We start from the raw sequence: 17,776 nt of genomic DNA on the forward strand, positions 1-17,776 counted from the left end.
ACCACCCCTGTGCAGCCTCCATCCTGGTCCTGCCCCGGCCCCACATCCAAGTTCGCATCCACTGCCAAGCTCAGGAGAATTCCCCCACAGTCCTTGAACTAGCAGCCTGCATGCAGTCATTCCCCAGGGGGCTGGGAGTCATTAGAGACTTGGAGAAGGACGCTGTCATCCTCTCCAGCCCCAGGGCCCAAGCGAGCTGGGCTGGCCTCCCTGGAAAAACAATTAAACCCACTCCACAAATTAGGATTCCACTGGGGAAGCCAAAGGGGCTTGATTGGATGCCATACCTACTTCTCTTCTGCTTTTAATTAGAAGAACGATGGAGTAATTACCCCCTGGGCATCAGCTCTGTGGTCCTGGGCAGAGCGACAGGGTCCAGCTTCTGGGATAGGTGGGTGGTGACCTGCAGACCAGACCAGGGTCCTCCTGCCCCTCTCCCACCTCCCAGGCATGGACACACACACACACACACACACACACACACACACACACACACACACAGCAAGGCCTTTCAGCCTGGGCTCCACCCAGTTAGGCCTCTCCTACTTCCTGGGAAACCCAGTGTATCTGAAAAAGGGGAAGATGAGGGGGCAGTGGAAGGGACCCAGGACGTGGGCCACACCTCTTTCCTGCACACACTCAGTGTGCTCAGTCAATAGCACTCCTTCCTCGCTCGCATCTTCAAGCTCAGCGATCCTGTCCTCCCCAGAAAGACTTTTGAAAAAGATTTATGTATTTACTTGGAAGGCAGACACACACACAATCTACCCACTGGTTCACTGCTCAAATGCCAGTGACAGGGCTGGGCCAAACTGAAACCAAGAGCCAAGAATTCCATCCTGGTCTCCCATGTGGGTGCACGGGCCCAACCCCATGAGCCATCTTCCACTGCCTTCCTAGGCATGTTGGCAGCGAGCTGGATGGGGAGTGTACCACCTTAGACTTGAACTCCAGCACTCCAGAGAGATTTTTAAAGATGCTTCCTTATTGCCTCCTCAGCTTACGCAGTGGGCGCCACATCTGCATGTCGGTCATGCCTGGATCCTGGGGCCTCTCATCCATCAGTCTGGCGCCTGCTCCTCCTCTCCAGCCTCCAGGGCTCTGCCGCCCCCGCCTCCGAAGCCAGCAGGACTTCCACAGGCCTGACAGCTGCAGCCCAGCCCCAGGCCCCTCAGTCTCCCAGCCTGGCTCCTCCCTGCACCTGCCCCTCCCAGACCCTCAGCTCCAGCCCTACATCTCCTTTCCCTCCCTGCTTCTCCAATCTTCACATCTGCCTCCTCCGGGTAGCTGGGAGAGCCGGCATCCCTCATTCTCTGCCAGTCTCTGCTGGAACAAGGGCAGGGTGGGCAATGTGCTGTAGCACATGAAGCCTCTGCCTGGCATCCCCACGTGGGTTCTGGTTCGAGTTCCAGCTGCTCCACTTCTGATCCAGCTCTCTGCTTATGGCCTGGAAAAGCAGCAGAGGATGGTCCAAGTGCTTGGGTCCCTTTGGGAGATCCAGAAGAAGCACCAGGCCCTGGCTCTGGCCGTTGTGGCCATTTAGGGAGTGAACCAGCAGATGAGAGATCTTTCTCTGTGTCTCCCCATCTCTGTAAGTCTGCTTTTCAAATATAATTAAATAAATCTTAAAACAAACTTCTATTGGAAAGTCAGATTTACAGAGAAGGAGAGACAGAAGATCTTGCATCTGCTGGCTCACTCCCCAAGTAGCCACAATGGCTGGAACTGAGCTGATCCAAAGCCAGGAGCCAGGAGCTTCTTTCGGATCTCCCATGTTGATGCAGGGTCCTAAGGCATTGGGCCATTCTCCACTGCTTTCCTGGGAAACAACCAGGGCGCTGGTAGGGATGTGGAACAGCCGAGATATGAGCCATTGCCCACATGTATCCCGGAGCATGCAAGGTGCGGACTTTTAGCCACTAGGCTACCGCACTGGGCCCACAGCAATGGTTTTGACACCATGCGTGCCTGGAATGCCACCCCGTGTCCCCGAGGTCCATGGGGCTTGTCACACTCCTCCTTCAGGCCTCACTCAGCCGTCGTGGAGTGAGCTCCTCCCTGCCCCTTCTCCCTCTCCTCATCCCTCTGCCCGCTCACTGTTGTCCTCGCTGCTGATCACTTGTTCTTTGTATTTTTCTTGATTTATCTCGCTCAAGGTCCGTCTCCCAACAGGAATGTAAGCACATTAAAGGCAGGCTTCCCTCTTTGCTGCTGTACCCTGGCAGCTGGTTTAACACTGGGCACACAGCAGGGTGCAGGGAACACTGCCGTTTTGATGCCGGCCCTGGTGACAGCAGATTCAGGAAGGACCCCACACCCCCTGGCTCTACACTGCCAGCCCTTGTGGCCAAGGATAGGATCCTGGGTAGGGAGTGCAAAGCCTGCAGGTCTGGCCACTTGCTCATGTTCCCCTTGTGGGGCCTGCACACAGGTGGCTTCCTGCCCCCAAAGGGACTCAACTCCCTTCTCTCCCCAGCCTTCAGCTGTTAGTGACAGCTGTCCAGTGTAGGCCAGCTCCTCATGACGCACAGGTGGGGGCCAGACAGGTATTGCGTGAATGAAATAAGCAAGGAAGTGTTTAAAGCCAGAGGACTTGAGCTGGAAACGGCAAGGGAAGAAGTCAGGAGCTAGGAGATAATGTATTGACCTAGTTGTTGATTCGTTCAACTTCTACTGGGTGCCCACAGGACTTGAATTCTGGCAGCCATGGGTGGGGCTGTGCCCCCAGAGCAGGAATGGAGACGCAAACAGGCCCAAAGCAGACACAAGCAAGCAGGCAGGTCTTGAATTAGACATCGTCATGATCAGCAGCTGCCCAAGCCCACCTGACCCATGTGGGCCCAACCCAGGGGATATCCAGTCAGCCAGCCAGACAGGCAGACTGGAGCAGGTCCCTCAGGTTGCACTGTAAAGCACAACGAACTGGACAGTACATGGAAGCCAAGAGAGTCAGGAGGGCTGTGGCTGTTCCACACACTCCCCCAACACTTGCCATCCACAGGCCAGACCAGGCCACCCTGTAGGAGCTCCCACATGAATCCTGCAGGACCAGGGTTGTCAACCCTTCCTCCAGAAGGAAAACCAAGGCACGGGCAGCTGTGTCATGGGCCGCACAGCAAGCTGAAGTGGGAGCTGGGATTTTAGCTCAGGCCTTCGAACTCCAGAGCCCAAGATCTCTGCCCCCCCATACCCCCGGTGATGGAGACGAGAGCAAGTGCTATCCAGAGCCCCTCAAGTGCTTTCCAGCAGCTTTGGGAACCCAAACTCAGAGTCTGCCTGGGGCTGCCAGGTCGAACCCATTGTCTTGAAACTGAATCCAGGAGACCTATGCTGCCCTCTGGGCTCTGCAGACCAAGCCTCACCCCAGAGGAAGTCCTCAAACTCAGAGAGGGAGAGTCAGGGCTTGCAGTCACACAGCACAAAGAGACATTGGCGGGTGTTACCCCTAAACTTCCCTAAGTCCCTCCCTGCTTCAGTTCCCTGGAAGACTGCTCTCTGCCTAGCTCAACTCAGGGTGAGTTGCGGGCATGGGTGGCAGCACAGAAGCCCCTCCGCTCCCTGCTGGGAGGAAGAACAGCAGGGGCTCTCACTAGGAAAGGGATGTCCCTGAATTTTACAAGGCCCCTGCTCCCCACCTAGAAATTCTCTGAAATGGAGAGACCGGCCAGACTGGAGATCCCTGCAGAGGGAGGGGAGGCTGGCGGCAGGCAGCAGAGCCCTCTCTTCAGTCCTCTCTGCTCCCCTGCCCCTGGATGGGCCATAGGAAGTGTGAAGGCTCTTCCTTGTTCCTTCTGGGCAGCCCTTGGACCCCGGCAGGCTGCCTGCTGCAAGTAGGCGCGAGGGTGTCTCCATTTACAACAGGCAGGCAAAGTGGACAAGCTCTCCTGTCTACGAGAGGCAGGCAGGAGAGTGCGCTGTCAGAAAGCTGAAGCAGACCCAGTGTATACTGGGGGCAAGGTGCGTGCCTGGGTGGGCGCCAAGGGTTCCAGTCCTCCCGTCCACCCCCAGCTGCCAGGAGAAGGGAAAGAGATTCACTCTGATGTCACCGCCGCCCAAGATAGCTGCACACCAGGCTCCACCCCCACCTTAGGGGGTGTGGGGGAGATCGGCACACACATCAGTGACTGCTGTCCCAACAGTGTTGGGAACCCAGCCTGCATTGCCATATCCAATTGTTCAGGGTGTACACTAGTCACATAGCCAACAATCAAAGTGTCCTCCACTCACACCACCCCAGGCACGCAGGATAAATAGCATCTGAGATCTCTGGGAGGAGGGGCAGGTTCTAAGTGATGCTGGGGAAAGAGGCCATGACTCCCCGGACAGCCAGGGAAGGTTTCTAAGGAAAGGGTCATGCGTGGACGTGACAGCCACCCAGGGTTTGTGCAGGAGCCTAGGACGGGATGGGACACACTGAAGTGAGGGTTTCCCACGCACAACTTTCGGGCACCTGGTTCTATAGGAGCCTAGGTGCCCCCACCCGCAGTATTATTTACCCAATATGAATTTTCAGAGCAGCTTTCCCTTTTTTACTTAAATAAATTCAGCTTAAACGGAGATTTTTTTTATGACTGCCATAAACGGAAAATCAGCATCACTTGCCATAAATAGAGGGTAACTGTAGAAATAAACAGCATGAAAACCAAGCAGCATTCGTAAATTCTAGCTGGGGAAGGGCCCAAGCTTCAATCTCCTTCTCTCCTTGACAAAGGAGACTGGCGAGGGGTGGGCGTTAAAGTCAGAACATCATCAGGTTGCCCTTCCCTGGGATCGGTCAGAAGGGGCTTGGTACACAGACTTCTGATGGCCAGTGGTCCCATCCCCAACTCCTGGCCAGCTCCCTCTTCCCCCTGGGCTTTGCTATGGGGACCTACCTGCCAGCTACCTGCCAGTCTCCAGCTGTTTCTTCCAGCCTGGCTCACAACTGCCCCCTATGGTTCCCCTGAGCTGGATACCCACAGCTACCAGAGAAACAAAGAGAGCCCAGGACATATATGGAGGAGGAGTAAACCAAAGGTTGAAAGAGTAACCCCCTTGCCAAACTGGGAGAGCAGCTTTCGAGGCTCCACTGCGCCCCAGAAGAGCAGGGTAGGAATAGGGCACTCCTGGACCTGTATATGGGATGGGTGAACTGTGAATGACACAGGAGCCAGCAAGGCTTGCTGCTGGAGGAGGCGAACACTCCAGGGCAAGGGCCTCTGGTCTGATCTGGTTCAATCCAGGCCTTGCTCCATTCTGCACCTGCGCCAGATCCTCTGAGCCTGCGCTGGGTACAGGAAGTGTGGATGTGCAGCTGAAGTGGGGTGGGGTAGATGGGGGGGAGAGCCAGAGGAAGGCAAGAGGCTGGGGGAGGGGGAGGTGACAATACAAGTTGCAGCTTTCTCCTGAATTGCTGTGTGGCTTTGTGTGAGCGACTTCACTTCTCTGAGCTGCACTTCTCTGGGGGACCTAAAGCAACCATGGCAGGTGCAAAGCCTGTTGCAGTGCGCAGGACATTGCTCCACAGTGGCCACTTGGGGGAGCCACGCATTGCTGTACTGTATTTCTTTATTTGGCAGAGAGAGAAGCAGTGCACACCAGCTAACCATGGATTCATCCCACCAAGTGCTCACAATACCCAAGGCTGGCCCAGGTCAAAGTCAGGAGCCACAAGCTCCAAACAGGTCTTTTGTGTGGCTGGCTGGGGTCCAGGTTCTTGACCCATTGCCTGCTACCTCCCAGGTGCGCATTATCAGGGAGCTGGACTCAGGAGGGGAGCCAGGACTTGAACCCAGGCCTTCCATTACTGGATGTGAACGTCCAAATGGCATCTTAACCACTACACCAAATTCCTGCGCTTCATGGTTCAGCATCTGACCCAACAAGCAGAGACTCACCCAGGTGGGGTATATGCCCAGCCCTGGCCAGTTGGGAGAAAGGGCACTCCACCCAGTAAAAAAGGTAAAATCATTAACGTTTGGGTGCTGGTTATAAATGGTCAGCGACTGCTAATGCTGTGCCCAGCCTCCTCTACTGAAAAATGGTGACAATGATAGCAAGGTTTGTTACAGGGGTTAGTGTGTTCGTATCTATAACACTACAGGAATGGCTACAGTACAGGCATTCCACATGGATGTCAGTTTGAGTCCTGGCTGTTCCTGTCCTTCTGACCCAGCTCCCTGTAATACATCTGGGAAAGCAGTGAAAGATGCCCCCACGCCCTTGGTCCCCTACACCCACGTGGGACACCTGTGCGATATCTCTCTGTCTCTCCTCCTCTCTGTGTATCTGACTTTCCAACAAAAGAAGCACCTCCATGACAGGAGCGGTAGCTATAGCAGGTGCTTCTTTTGTTGGGAAGTCAGATATACAGAGAGGAGGAGAGATGAGAGGAAGGTCTTCCATATGTTGATTGACTCCCCAAGTGGCCATGATGGCCAGAACTGAGCCGATCCAAAGCCAGGAGCCAGGAGCTTCTTTTCAGGTATCCCACGTGGGTGCAGGATCCCAAGGCTTTGGATTATCCTCTACTGCTTTCCCAGGCCATAAGCAGGGAGCTGGATGGGAAGCAGGGCTGCTGGAATTAGAACAAGTGCCTATATGGGATCCTGGCACATGCAAGGCAAGGACTTTAGCAACTAGGGCACCACACAGGTGCTTCTTAAACACAATAAAATGTCCTGCTAATACCCACAAACCACCTGGGAAGCAGCCACTGGCCTCCTCTCCCTATGGAGGCCCCAGGAGACAATGCAGGTCCCTTGTGGGGAGTGGGGGCTGGGAGCAGGAGAGCACCTCCAAGGCCACTGGTGTGTGCTGAGGGAGACAACGGCGGAATCACAGATTTGGGGAGATCTAAGGAGGCCCACAGGATCTTGGTGCTTGCAGGATGTGAGAGTTGAACGGTTTTCCCAGTGGAATTCCTAACTCCTCTTCCCCCACTTCTAGTGTAGGGGTGGGAGGGAGAAAGTCAAGCATGGAAGCCTACAGGGAGTGGGGACAGGGCAGGGGCTGGCGTGGCAAGCTGGAGACCAACCAGGGAATGCAGGCACAATGATGTCTGGGCACCAGCTCTGCCCATCCCTGCACACGCTCCAGAGCTGGTGGGCAGACCTTTGCATTCAGGGCTGCTAAGGCTGTAACAGCCTAAGTGGGGTGCCAAGAGCTGAGTGTCTGACCAGGCAGGGCCCATTCATGCTGCCATACCGGGGTGCAGTTGGCAGGGGGTGGGGGCAGCAACCCCAGAGGCCCAAGAAGAGCCATCCAGATCCACAGAAGAGGAGGAGAAATGGGGGCGGGGGAGGCACTCCGGGGGGAGCCAAGAGGGCCTGGAGCCTCAGAGGGCAGCAGAGAGGGGGCAGGAGGTTGTAGGCAGATATCCCCGTGCTCCCCTGCAGAGGCTGCCAGCTCCCAGCACAGGCCAGCTGACTAGTCCTGCCAGCGCCTGGCTTAGCTCTAGCACCTGCCCCTGCCCGCTGAGGGGGATACCTGGCCTTGCAGCACAAATGGCTCCAGTGACCTACATGGAAATCCTTGTGCCCTTCATGGGGAGCATATGAGAAGAGCCTTGGTCTTTTCGTCTGCAAAATGGGTCGTGTGGGGCTCCTGCAGGATCACAGTACCCGCATCTGCAACCTGACTGTGATGATGGAATCTAGCTGCTCTCTCTACACCTCCCTGTGACATCTTGCTCCTACTCCTCCTTCTGCATGGCTCCCAACCCTCTTCTCTGCAGGTATGACCAGCCTTGAAGCCCTTCAAGCATAGGAGCAACCCTAGAACCAGAGTGCCCTAGCTGAAGAGGTGCTGCCCCACCCAGGACCTCTCGTACCCTCTGCTTGGGAGGCAATGGTGCTCAAAAGGCACTGAGCCAGAAGACATCCAGAACAGGGATGGGGCTTGCTACCTCTCTGGGGTCCAGACAGCCCCGGGCCATCCCCATCCTGCCACTCCCGGGGGGCCGGCAGCCGGCCTGCTCCTCCCCCCCCGCCACGAGGCCATCAGTGCAGCTTTGTTTTGAGTGTGATTTCGAGGACCACGCGCTCTGGCCGCCCGGCCTCCATTAGGGACCCTTTCCCGGGCCGATGACAGGCGGCAAACAGCTCCCCAGCGAGTCGGCCGTAATTGCTGCTGCCTCCGAGGCCGGAAATGATTTTTTTTAAACCTCACAAAGCAAAGCAGACACCCTGCCGTCTGCTCGCAGCCTGCCCCTGCCTCCGCCAGCTGCCCGCCCCGCTGGGAAGCAAGCGGGATTCAGAGAACTGGGGATTCAGGCGAGACCCGCCCCCCACCCCCATCTCAGAGTTCAGGAGACACCCTTCAAGTGCCGGCCCTGGGGAGTGACGACCAACTTTGCTCTGAACTAGGTGTGAGGCCCCAGCCCCTGCCCCCCACCTCTCCAAGCCTCAGTTTCCAGCCCTGAAGACCAGCCTGGTGGAGGGATGACTGAGTACCTGCTGAGGCACCTGATAAGGCTGTGACCCAAGAGGAGAGGGAGCGTGAGGGGGCAGGGAGTAGGCCAGGTGGAGGGAGGAGCTTGGAGTTTCAGGGCTAGAAAGGGTGCAGAATACATGCACCATGTGCAGTCATACCGGCACCTGTATGCATGCACACACACATCTAACTCCCAGCCCCTTTCAACTCTGTGTTGCCAACATCCTTGGATGCCTCAGCCACCCTGGCACCTTGTGAGTTCACAAACTCAGCCAGGCTGAAACCCCACAACCCCCTCCCAGAGGCAGCCCCTCCCCTGCAGCGGCAGTCCCTTCGGCCTTCCAGTTCCTGCTGGAGCAGCCGCTTCCCACTCCCACAGCTGCACCATGCAGCACCAGCATGAACACACCACACACTCTGCTCAGAAAACTTTCAGGGAGACCCTTGTCCTGGGGATCAAGTCTGAGCCCCACCATCCTGCCATCGCATCATCCTGTTCTGTTCCCGTCAGCTCCGGCTACAGCCAGCTTTTTTCAACACCCACATGTGCTCTCTCCCAAGGGGAGCCCTGCCAGCCCCAGGCAGTCAGGCGTGACTCCCTGCTGGGTTCTGAAGTCCCCCTTGCAAGCTCTGGCATATTCTGCACACAGACCCAGGAGAAGTCTCCCTCCCCTAGGATGACTTTCCTGATTGTACCAGGCCACAGTAACCACTTCAGCTGGCTGGCCTGTCTGCGCCCTGCAAGCTGGGACCCTTTTTGGGTCTCCCTTCTCTGCCCTGACCCTGGAGACACTCATCAGGGGGAAGAGGAGCATGGAGCCATATTCCTGATTCTCCAAGCTCTAAGGCGAGGGGTAGGAAGCCGGGATCTGTGCTCAGCTCAGTGGGACTTGCCCATGTCCAAGGGTCAGCACAGACTCCTCCCAGCCTCAGTTCCCTCACCGGTGGAGATCAGAGAGAGGCTCAGGACTCTCACAGACCCTGGGTTCCTGTGGGCAAAGCCAAGAGCAGCTTTGCAAAGGATGGGTCTATTGTTTACGCGTGCAGCCACCAGTCCCTGCGAGTTCGTGTCCCCTCCCACTGCCCTTGTGGCCGCTCACTCACGTGGCTGGTATTTACTGAGGGCCTGCTCTCTGCCACGAAGCACAGAACATGCATGCGTGGTCCTGGGACCTCATCAGGTGTAAGCAGGGACATGAGGAGGTTGAGGAGGGGAGCCAACAGACAGGAAGATGGATGCCTCAGCCACAGAGAGGGACAAAGAAAGATGAAGAGAAAGGCTGAGAGAAAAAAAAAAGCAAGAGAAAGATATGGAGCGGTAGATGCAGACAAAGATCCAAGGGCAGGGGTCTGCGCAGAGCACTGGCCACAGATGGGCACTGTGGGCCTGAGCTAAGAGCGCTGGGTCAGGTCCCTCTCCCGGCTCCCACTTCGATCTCACCTTTCAGATGCTTCCATACTTCCCAAGGGTACCAGCAGGGAGGGACTGGGGAGGCTGGCACTGAGGCTAAGGCCACAGGGCACAGGGCACCAGCCTTGCTCCCAGTACAGGCAGGAACCGCTCCTTCCATAGAAAACCTAGGCAGAGATCTCACGCATGTGCCCGGTGTCCCATCTCATCATCACATCCCCTACCCCGATGGTGCTGGGTGTAGGCCCAGCAGATCAAACTCAAGGCCATGTTTTCTAGGCATCACAACCTCCACAAGAACTCAAGCAAGACAGCATGCCAACCCCAAGCAAGGCAGCAGCCCCTGCAGGGGCCCAGGGCAGCAGGCAGGGGCAACAACTCAGGCTCTGGGGACTCACAGCTGGGCTCAAGTCCCGCCTCACCCTCTGACATCTGGGCATCCTCCGGCAAATCATGTCATATCTCCGCCCCCGAACTCGGTGTCTCCACCTGCAGAATGGGTGTGCTCTTCCCACAGGGAGGGTGGGGAGGAAATGAGAAAAGGGAAGTGCCAGAGACAAAGCTCCCCAGACCCACATGTGTTGGCTGGAATGCATGATTTCCCTTGGCCCCTGCCTCACCTGCTTGGTAATAGGACAAGAGGCGGGGCTTGGGAGTGCAGGAAGACCTGGGGCAGCTCTGAGCTCAGGCAAAGTGCTCAGTGCTCAGGTGGAAACTGGAAACGGGGTCAGAGGGAACCAGGAATCCAATAAGCCACCCAGCAAGAAAGGGAGAGGAGGAGGGAAGAGGGGCAACACCCTTCCCCCTTGAACTCTGAGCTGAGGTCACAGCACAGCACAGGGGACAGAGGAGGCCTCCGTCCCTGCCACGTCCTCTGCGCGGGGCTGACATCCTGGGAGTTGGACAGATACTCCGCCCCCCCGGCCCCTGTGCTTCTCTCTGCAGCTGCGCAACCAGGCTATATTGCCTGCCTGCGGTGTTCTGCCTTCACTGCCTGCTCCACCAGTCTTCACCCCTTTGGGACATCAAGTGGGCATATTCTCCATCACCTCCCCCAGCTACTAACTGTGGGGCACAGCTCACACACCATCACTGTGAGGCAGCACTCACAACTGGGTACCCCCCCATGCCTGGGGCCCAGTGCCTTGGTTTGGACATCACCCCTGCCTGATTTACTCCCACGTGTTCCTAAAGGGCTGAGTTGTCTGTCTCCCTGACCTGCTCTGAGAACGCCTTCTTCCGGATGTGTCTCCAGGGGCTCTAACAGGCCGGCACCTGGCAGGTGCTCAGTGGCTATTTGTTCAATTCATGAAGAAATCAATGTTGGAGTTCCCAACACATGGCAGCTGCCCCTACTTGGCTGGCAGCTCCCAGAAGGGAGCCTGCGGAAGGAGGAAAGGGGGCTCCAGTGGCCAGCACGCCCCCAGAGCCAGGCATTTCCACTCATTGAGCATGCCTCCGCACCACCCACAGGGGCACATTCTTAGTGGTTTCTTATCACAACCTCCCTGACCCCAGTCAAGTCATAAGCAATCCTGGCTGCAAAGACATAGCACTGATGTGTTGCTTCTATTCACCCAGTGCATACAGCAAGTGCATACTGTTAGCACAGAAGAGGTTTGTTGGCTTCTGCCCAAGCTCTGCTCCCACGGAGGAGCCGCTCTTGCTAAAGGAGGGAAGGGGGGAGAGCCTGGAAGAGCTCAGCCCTCTCGGGTACTTGGCCATCCTACTCAGGCTCCCCACAATAGTGCCTATCAGGGAAGTCACTCTGGGTTCCCAGGGTCACCAACTGGTGCAGGGACATGTTGCTTCTTTTTTTCTGCTGGAAGAGACTTTCTGGGGTTGGGAAAGGTGGGTATGGCCCTTGAACCCCATTACCCTCACGGCTACACAGTCTCATGTGCACCCCAAGGTGCTGGGCCCCAGGGACATCCATGGCAAGGTGATGTCAGTCTTGTCCATGCCTGGACCTCCTTGCTGTGATAACAAGGAACAAGAAGGGACTCCAGTCCTGTGTGTGTTTATCAGAAATGATTTGCAGTGAAAAGATTTGATACTTAAAATATATTAACTTGGAATAAACAAAAGTTTAGGCATTTGACCCCTGCCTGGTCCTCCTGGCCACCCATTTCTGCACTCCGTGCCACTGCTCAGGCTGGGCACTGTGCAGGGTCATGGATGCTAGAAAATCTGACCCCTGTGCACAGGTTCTGAAGCTTTCCCCATGACCCTGTCAATAGTGGACGCATCCCTAGAGGACCAGCCATGACGAAGCACCTGCCCGGGGCCTGTCTCAGGCCATTTTGCCATTCTTCCTTCTGCCTCCTGCCCTTATCTGGCTGCCCAGTGCCTTCTCACTGTGCAGGACTCTGCCCTGCAGGCCACACCCACTGCTGCGCATCATTCTGGGCACAGAGTATGGGCTCATCACGCTTTGTGCCATGAGACCAGGTCTTGAGGACCAGCCTCCCTTCCTGTGTGACCCCGTACCTCCCCCTCCTTCCTGGGATCAGAGAATCAGAAACACAGCCCTGGAGCCAAGATTCTTGGGTTTGAACGTAGGCTCCAGCTCCTGGCAAGTGTGTAGCTGGGGGTCAGCCATGGAGCCTCCTTCCCCAGGTCTCCTTTTCTTTGTTTATTACCAGGTTAGGGTTAGGGTTAGCCTGGGAAAGGCCCCCTTTCTGAGGTTCCTGTAAGAATCAAGTGAGACCATTTGAGGTCCTTCCATGACACCCAGTACACATCTGTCCACAGACTGGCTCTTCTGCCTGCGCCAAGTTAGACCATGTGCTCCCACAAGCCAAGCAGCAGCCTCCAGGGCAGCTTGAGGTGAATCCCCCGTGCCCTAGGCAGTCTAGCAGTGAGGACTCCAGTGCCGGGTCATCCCCCAGGCTCTGCCTCCTGTCCTGGTGCTGGGTAGGACAGGAGAGACACTCACCTGTCTCCCACACCTAGCTTCCTCCTTTGCCCCAGGGAAAATTTGTCACCCTACCCGTCACAGTGGCAAGCAGCCCAAAATCCAGCAGCCTATATCCAGCTGGCGGCCTGTGGTTCCCCTTGCCTGGGGATGACTCCATGGGAACTGCCACTGATGGGCACAATGTCAAAACCAACTGGTGAGAAACACTTGGGGAAGCTAGCAGGTGGACAAGGGCAGGCCAGGTCCCCACAGGAGCAGGAACCTTCCCTCAGTCCCAGGCAGAGTGTTTTTTAGGCAGAATGGACTGAGTATTGTGCCAGACTGAGACCAAACCCAAGGCATTTCACCATCACAACCTCAGGCAGACGGGACTCAATTTTCCCCGTCTTCCAGGCACCAAACCAGCGGCTTATTGATGGCAAGATACTAACAGTTCCGTGAAGAACACAGGGCCATCGGAGTCATTTTTCAGTGCAGAGACTGCTTGCCAAGTGTCCCAGTGCCCCTCCTCCCAGCACCCCACTGCTCGCTCCTGGCCACACACCCCAGGCAGAATCTTCGGATAGTGAATCACTCAATGGACGGAAGCTCCTGGCCAAGCCAGGGTCTTTGTCTGCATTGGGGTGTATTAATAATTGAAGGTGTTGGCCTGGTGTGTGTGCACCTGTGTGTGTGTGTGTGTGTGTGTGTGCGTGCGCGCTGCAGCAGGAGGTTTTTTGGAGCTCCAATACACCTGCCCCAATCTGGACCTCGCCATCCAGGGCAAAGTAAAACAAGGCAGCCCCTGGCCCTAAGATGATGGCCTGCCCTCACCACTCCTGTAATGAGCTGCTTACTAAAAGACATACTCTAAGTCCCATCAGGAATCCCCACCCCGCATCAGTAGGTCTGGGGGACCCTGAGGGCTGCGTTGTTACAAATTCCAGGGTTGGGGGAGCTACACCAAAGCTCCTCACAAAAGACCTTGTCTTCTGGCCCAGACCTGGACAGAGCACTGGATAAGGAGTCGGGTCCAGCAATCTGCTCCTAACTTGCCTGTGACCCCAACAAGATGCTGTCACTTTATAAGCTGCTGGTGCCCCCTTGGCGGGAAGCCCAGGGCTTTGTGGGTCCCCTGGACAGAAGGAAGGGAGAGAGGCAGGGTCAGGTCACTGGGCGAACCTGTCTCCAGGCTCACCTGAACAGCCAGCCACATCACCATGCTAAGGGCGCCAGCCCCCTATATACTCCGTACTTTCCTCACACAGCCCCACACCATGAGTGGTGCAAGCCCGAGGAACTGAGCCCGGGCTGGGGCATAGGTAAACAGCAGGCATTTCATAAATGTCAGTTCCCTTCCCTTCCACTCCCACCTCTGCCGCGCTCCTCACAGTAAGCTAACCCACTGACTGTATGTAGCGCCTACCGTGTGCAGACCCTACCACCAGCGCGCCGCCCAGTTCCTGGAGCCTCCTGGGACACCAAACACCACTCACTGCCCATTCAATCCTCACACCTTGAAAAAGTCCGCCTCCAAGCAGGAGGATGTGAGACCCACATCCTTCCTGAACAACCCATCTGAGTGGGCTTTCCCTATGACCAGCCCCCCAGGGGCGGGCAGACAGAGAAGACTACACTGGTGACGGCGGCAGTGGCGTGGCTGGGCTGAGATGGAGCTGGAGCAGTGGCGGTGAGCAGCCAGCAAGCGGCTGGGGTCATCTGCAGGCCCCTTCCCCAGGAGCTCCTGTTTCCTGCATGCCACACCCCCACCCCACACACGCCCAGACACAGAGACACCTTCCCAACCAGGCCACATTTTCTGAATCAGCTGAGGATGCGCGGAGCCCAGGAATAATGAAACGATCAGGCTCCAATCTGCTAAACAGCAATTTCGGAGATTTTCAGCACACACAGCTTTTATCAAATTGGTATTCTCCTCCTGAACACAAATGGCTTATTAGACATGACCCACTTATTCGCCGCGTCTCACTATCATTAATAACAGTTTCTCTTTGTGATTAAGTGAGTGGCTCCAAACCCTTCCTGTGGTGGCGGGCACTTGGCCCGGCACAGGGGCAGAGGCAGGGGGCCCTCCCGGCAGCCCTGCCTTGGTGACTCTGAACCCAGCAATGTCAGGCAAAGGCAGCTTGAAGCTGGCAGGGCAGTCCAGCCTTCTCCTTTCTTAAGGGACAGAGGGGAGTCCAGAGATTATGGATTCATCTTTGCTCTGGGTCACACAGGGCGTTTGGATGATAAGTCAGGACTCTGTTCCATCAGCCCCTCCCCTGGGCCTTGGTGGTCATGCCTCTCCAGTGTGCCCATGGGGAAGGCACAGCTGGTGAGGTGGAGCCGTGCCCCCTCCATGGACCTGGCACCAGGGGGCAGGCAGGCACTATCACAAAGAAAGCAGTCCCTGCTTCCTGGGGAGCGACAGGGTGCACCCAAGTCTCCCAAGGTCTGCTGCCCCAGGGACAGGTGACTGCAGGGTGCCGAGCCCCAGGTCTTGCATCTCTCAGGGACGATGCCAGCTCAGGGGAAGTCCTTCCCTGAAGAAGCCTCCTAGTGCGATTTCCAAGTGTGCCAGGCAGCTGAGCACGGGTAGCATGGCAGAAGAGGAGCAGGAGGAGGAATTCCTGGTTTCCTTTGCATGGGAGGGACACTGACAAGAGAGAAATATCTTGAGAAAAGCATTGTCTTTGCCCACAGATCCCGGGGCCTGTCCTGGCGCAGCCACTCACTCCCTGTGTGACCTTGGGCAACTCCCTTCATCTCTGGGTGCCTCAGTTTCCCCAGCTCAGTTGAGGATCAAAGGAACCTCTCCCCCATCACTCCTCAACACGCCCAGCGTGTCGCGGGAGAGATGAGGTAAGGGACATGGAGGTACAGGACAGTTCCCAAACCAGTGAGGCAGAGGGTATCCCCAAACAGAGACCCAAGGATGGCACTGGAAGCCTCGTTCTCCCTTGGGCCAGTGCCACCCACTCATCACGCCCCAGCAAACCTCCCTGATCATCTGTCACACACTTCTCACTCATTCTGTTGGCATCAAACATTCAGGATCCCTGTAGCCTTGGCACCCAGCACTGGTGTCCCAATCACACTGACAAGCTGGGAACCCCAGGCAGGGAGGGCCCAGCTGGAACAGGGGGCCTTAGGGTTTGCAGAGCCCATCACAACTCTGTTGCCAAGTTAGGCTGCTTTGGGGTAAGGCGCAACTGACAGGCAGGCAGCCCTGAGCTGGGAATGGGTGCTGGCTCACAGCATCGTTTCAGCCTTTGGGACAGGGGTTAGGGCCTAGGCGGGGGGAGGTGGGAGGGAGAGATGCTACAGAGAGGTGGCACAGGTTCCCACAAGCCCCACCTGCAGCTGGAAACAGCACCCCAATATCCCAGGGCCTTGGAGTGGCGCCCCTGGAGACTCTCTCCCCAGCAGGGGAAGCTACAGCCCCAGGCCACTGTCTCCAAGAAGGTTCTTGCCAGTGGCCTCCTCAGGGGCAGGGTGAGGAAAGGAGGGAGGGAGGAGGTGAGGGCAGCTGTGGGGTTAAACCCACAGATGGGCAGAGAGGGGTGGGCAAAGTGTGTTCACAAGTGACTGTGTAAATCTATGGCTCTGCCTCACGCGTGTGTGCAGTGGGCACAAGCGTGAGTACTGCCGAATGAGGAGGGAGACCTGAGGCGTGTGTGGGGGCGACGGTAGGAGTTGTGAGGCTGATAAAGCAGCAGCGAATTGTGGCTATGTTGGGGGCTGCAGCCGAGGCAGTGTGTGGATGGGTGAGAGAGAGAGAGAGAGAGAGAGAGAGAGAGAGAGAGAGAGAGAGAGAGAGAGAGAGAGAGAACATGGACTGGGGGCTTCTCACGACGCTTTTCCGGGGCACCCCCTCCTCCACTGGCTTGGCTGGGGTGCTGGAGGCGGGTCCCCAGCCCCAACAGGGGAGTCCCGAGTCGCCCCGCTAAGGCCAGAGCTGGAGCCCCGGGGTGGCCAAGTTGGAGCGGCGCGGCGGCAGGTGGGGTAGGGCGGGGTAGGCAAGTCCATGGGGGCGGCGACCGAACTCACCGTGGCCGGAGACGTGGTTGTCCCAGGGCGCGCGGCCGGCGGCCCGCGTGGCGCCTCCGAGTTGCAGGAAAAGTGCCAGGTAGTGAAGGGCGCCCAGCGCCCCGGCGAGCGGGGCCCCCATGGTGAGCGCTCGGGCCGGGGGAGCCGCCGCCTCACATGGGGGCTTGGCACACCGCAGCGCCCGCGCCCCGGGGGCGGCCTGGCTGCCGGGCCTCCGGCGCCGCCTGGCCCTGGTGCGCGGCCCCGGCGCGGCTGCGCTGGCCGGTCCTCGGCCTGATCCGGCCCGGCCCCGGCTGCGGGCAGCGGGCAGCGGGCAGCGGGCAGCGAGCGCACACCCCGCCGGTTGCGCCGCCGACTGCGGGACTCTTCCTCTCGGCGGAAGGCCACGCCGCTCGTGCCGCCGCACCCGCCCGCCCGGAGCAGCGGCGGCGGAGGGATCCGCCGCTTGATTTATCATCAAAGTTTTTGCCCAGGCTGGGATTTTTTTAAAGCGGTACCTGCAACTTTCCACAGCCCGAGAGCTGGGGGGTGGGGCGGCGTAAGGTGGAGGAAGCCACACCAAGTATCCAATTCACGCGAAGCCTACCTAACCCGATCAGCTCACGGTCGCATATTCCCCTGCAGGGCAAAGCGCAATGCACCTGCTGTCGCGCTCGGCACGCCCCGAGAGCAGCCTCAACTTTGCCAATCAGGGCTGTGTCTGATTTCAGCGGGCGGAGGGCGTGTCTGTAAGTGAGGGTCATAGTTGGGGGATCCCCCTGTGTGACTCTGCCGGTCTGAACCTCAAGGTCTTCGTCTGAGGAATGGGGACAATAGAAGCCTCCTCCAGGGGGCGTGAAAAGGCTTTCGCACAGCGCAGCGCACGACAGTGCTTATGTGGCCCGAGTTCAGTAAGCAGCGCGGTTGTTGTTCCTCACTGGGACTCAGTTTTCCCGTCTGCATAATGGGATGGAGGCCAGTCTGCTGGCGGGGCCAGGAGAAGCTTGGCTCTGCACAGGGGA

The 17,776-nt window shown here is 57.6% G+C and overlaps 1 protein-coding gene across 1 annotated transcript in view; it reads right to left on the reverse strand.

The window, feature by feature from the left end:
* Nucleotides 1-17,249, reverse strand: part of VSTM2L (V-set and transmembrane domain containing 2 like) — a 30,459-nt gene extending 13,210 nt beyond the window's left edge. The window contains exon 1 of the mRNA XM_058679559.1: nt 16,776-17,249. Within this exon, the coding sequence (XP_058535542.1) occupies nt 16,776-17,232 (457 nt within the window). The 5' untranslated portion in view covers nt 17,233-17,249. The remainder of the gene's footprint in view (nt 1-16,775) is intronic.
* Between the last annotated feature and the right edge of the window lie 527 nt (nt 17,250-17,776).

The sequence above is a fragment of the Ochotona princeps genome, chromosome 22 (assembly GCF_030435755.1).
Source record: "Ochotona princeps isolate mOchPri1 chromosome 22, mOchPri1.hap1, whole genome shotgun sequence".
NCBI lineage: Eukaryota > Metazoa > Chordata > Mammalia > Lagomorpha > Ochotonidae > Ochotona > Ochotona princeps.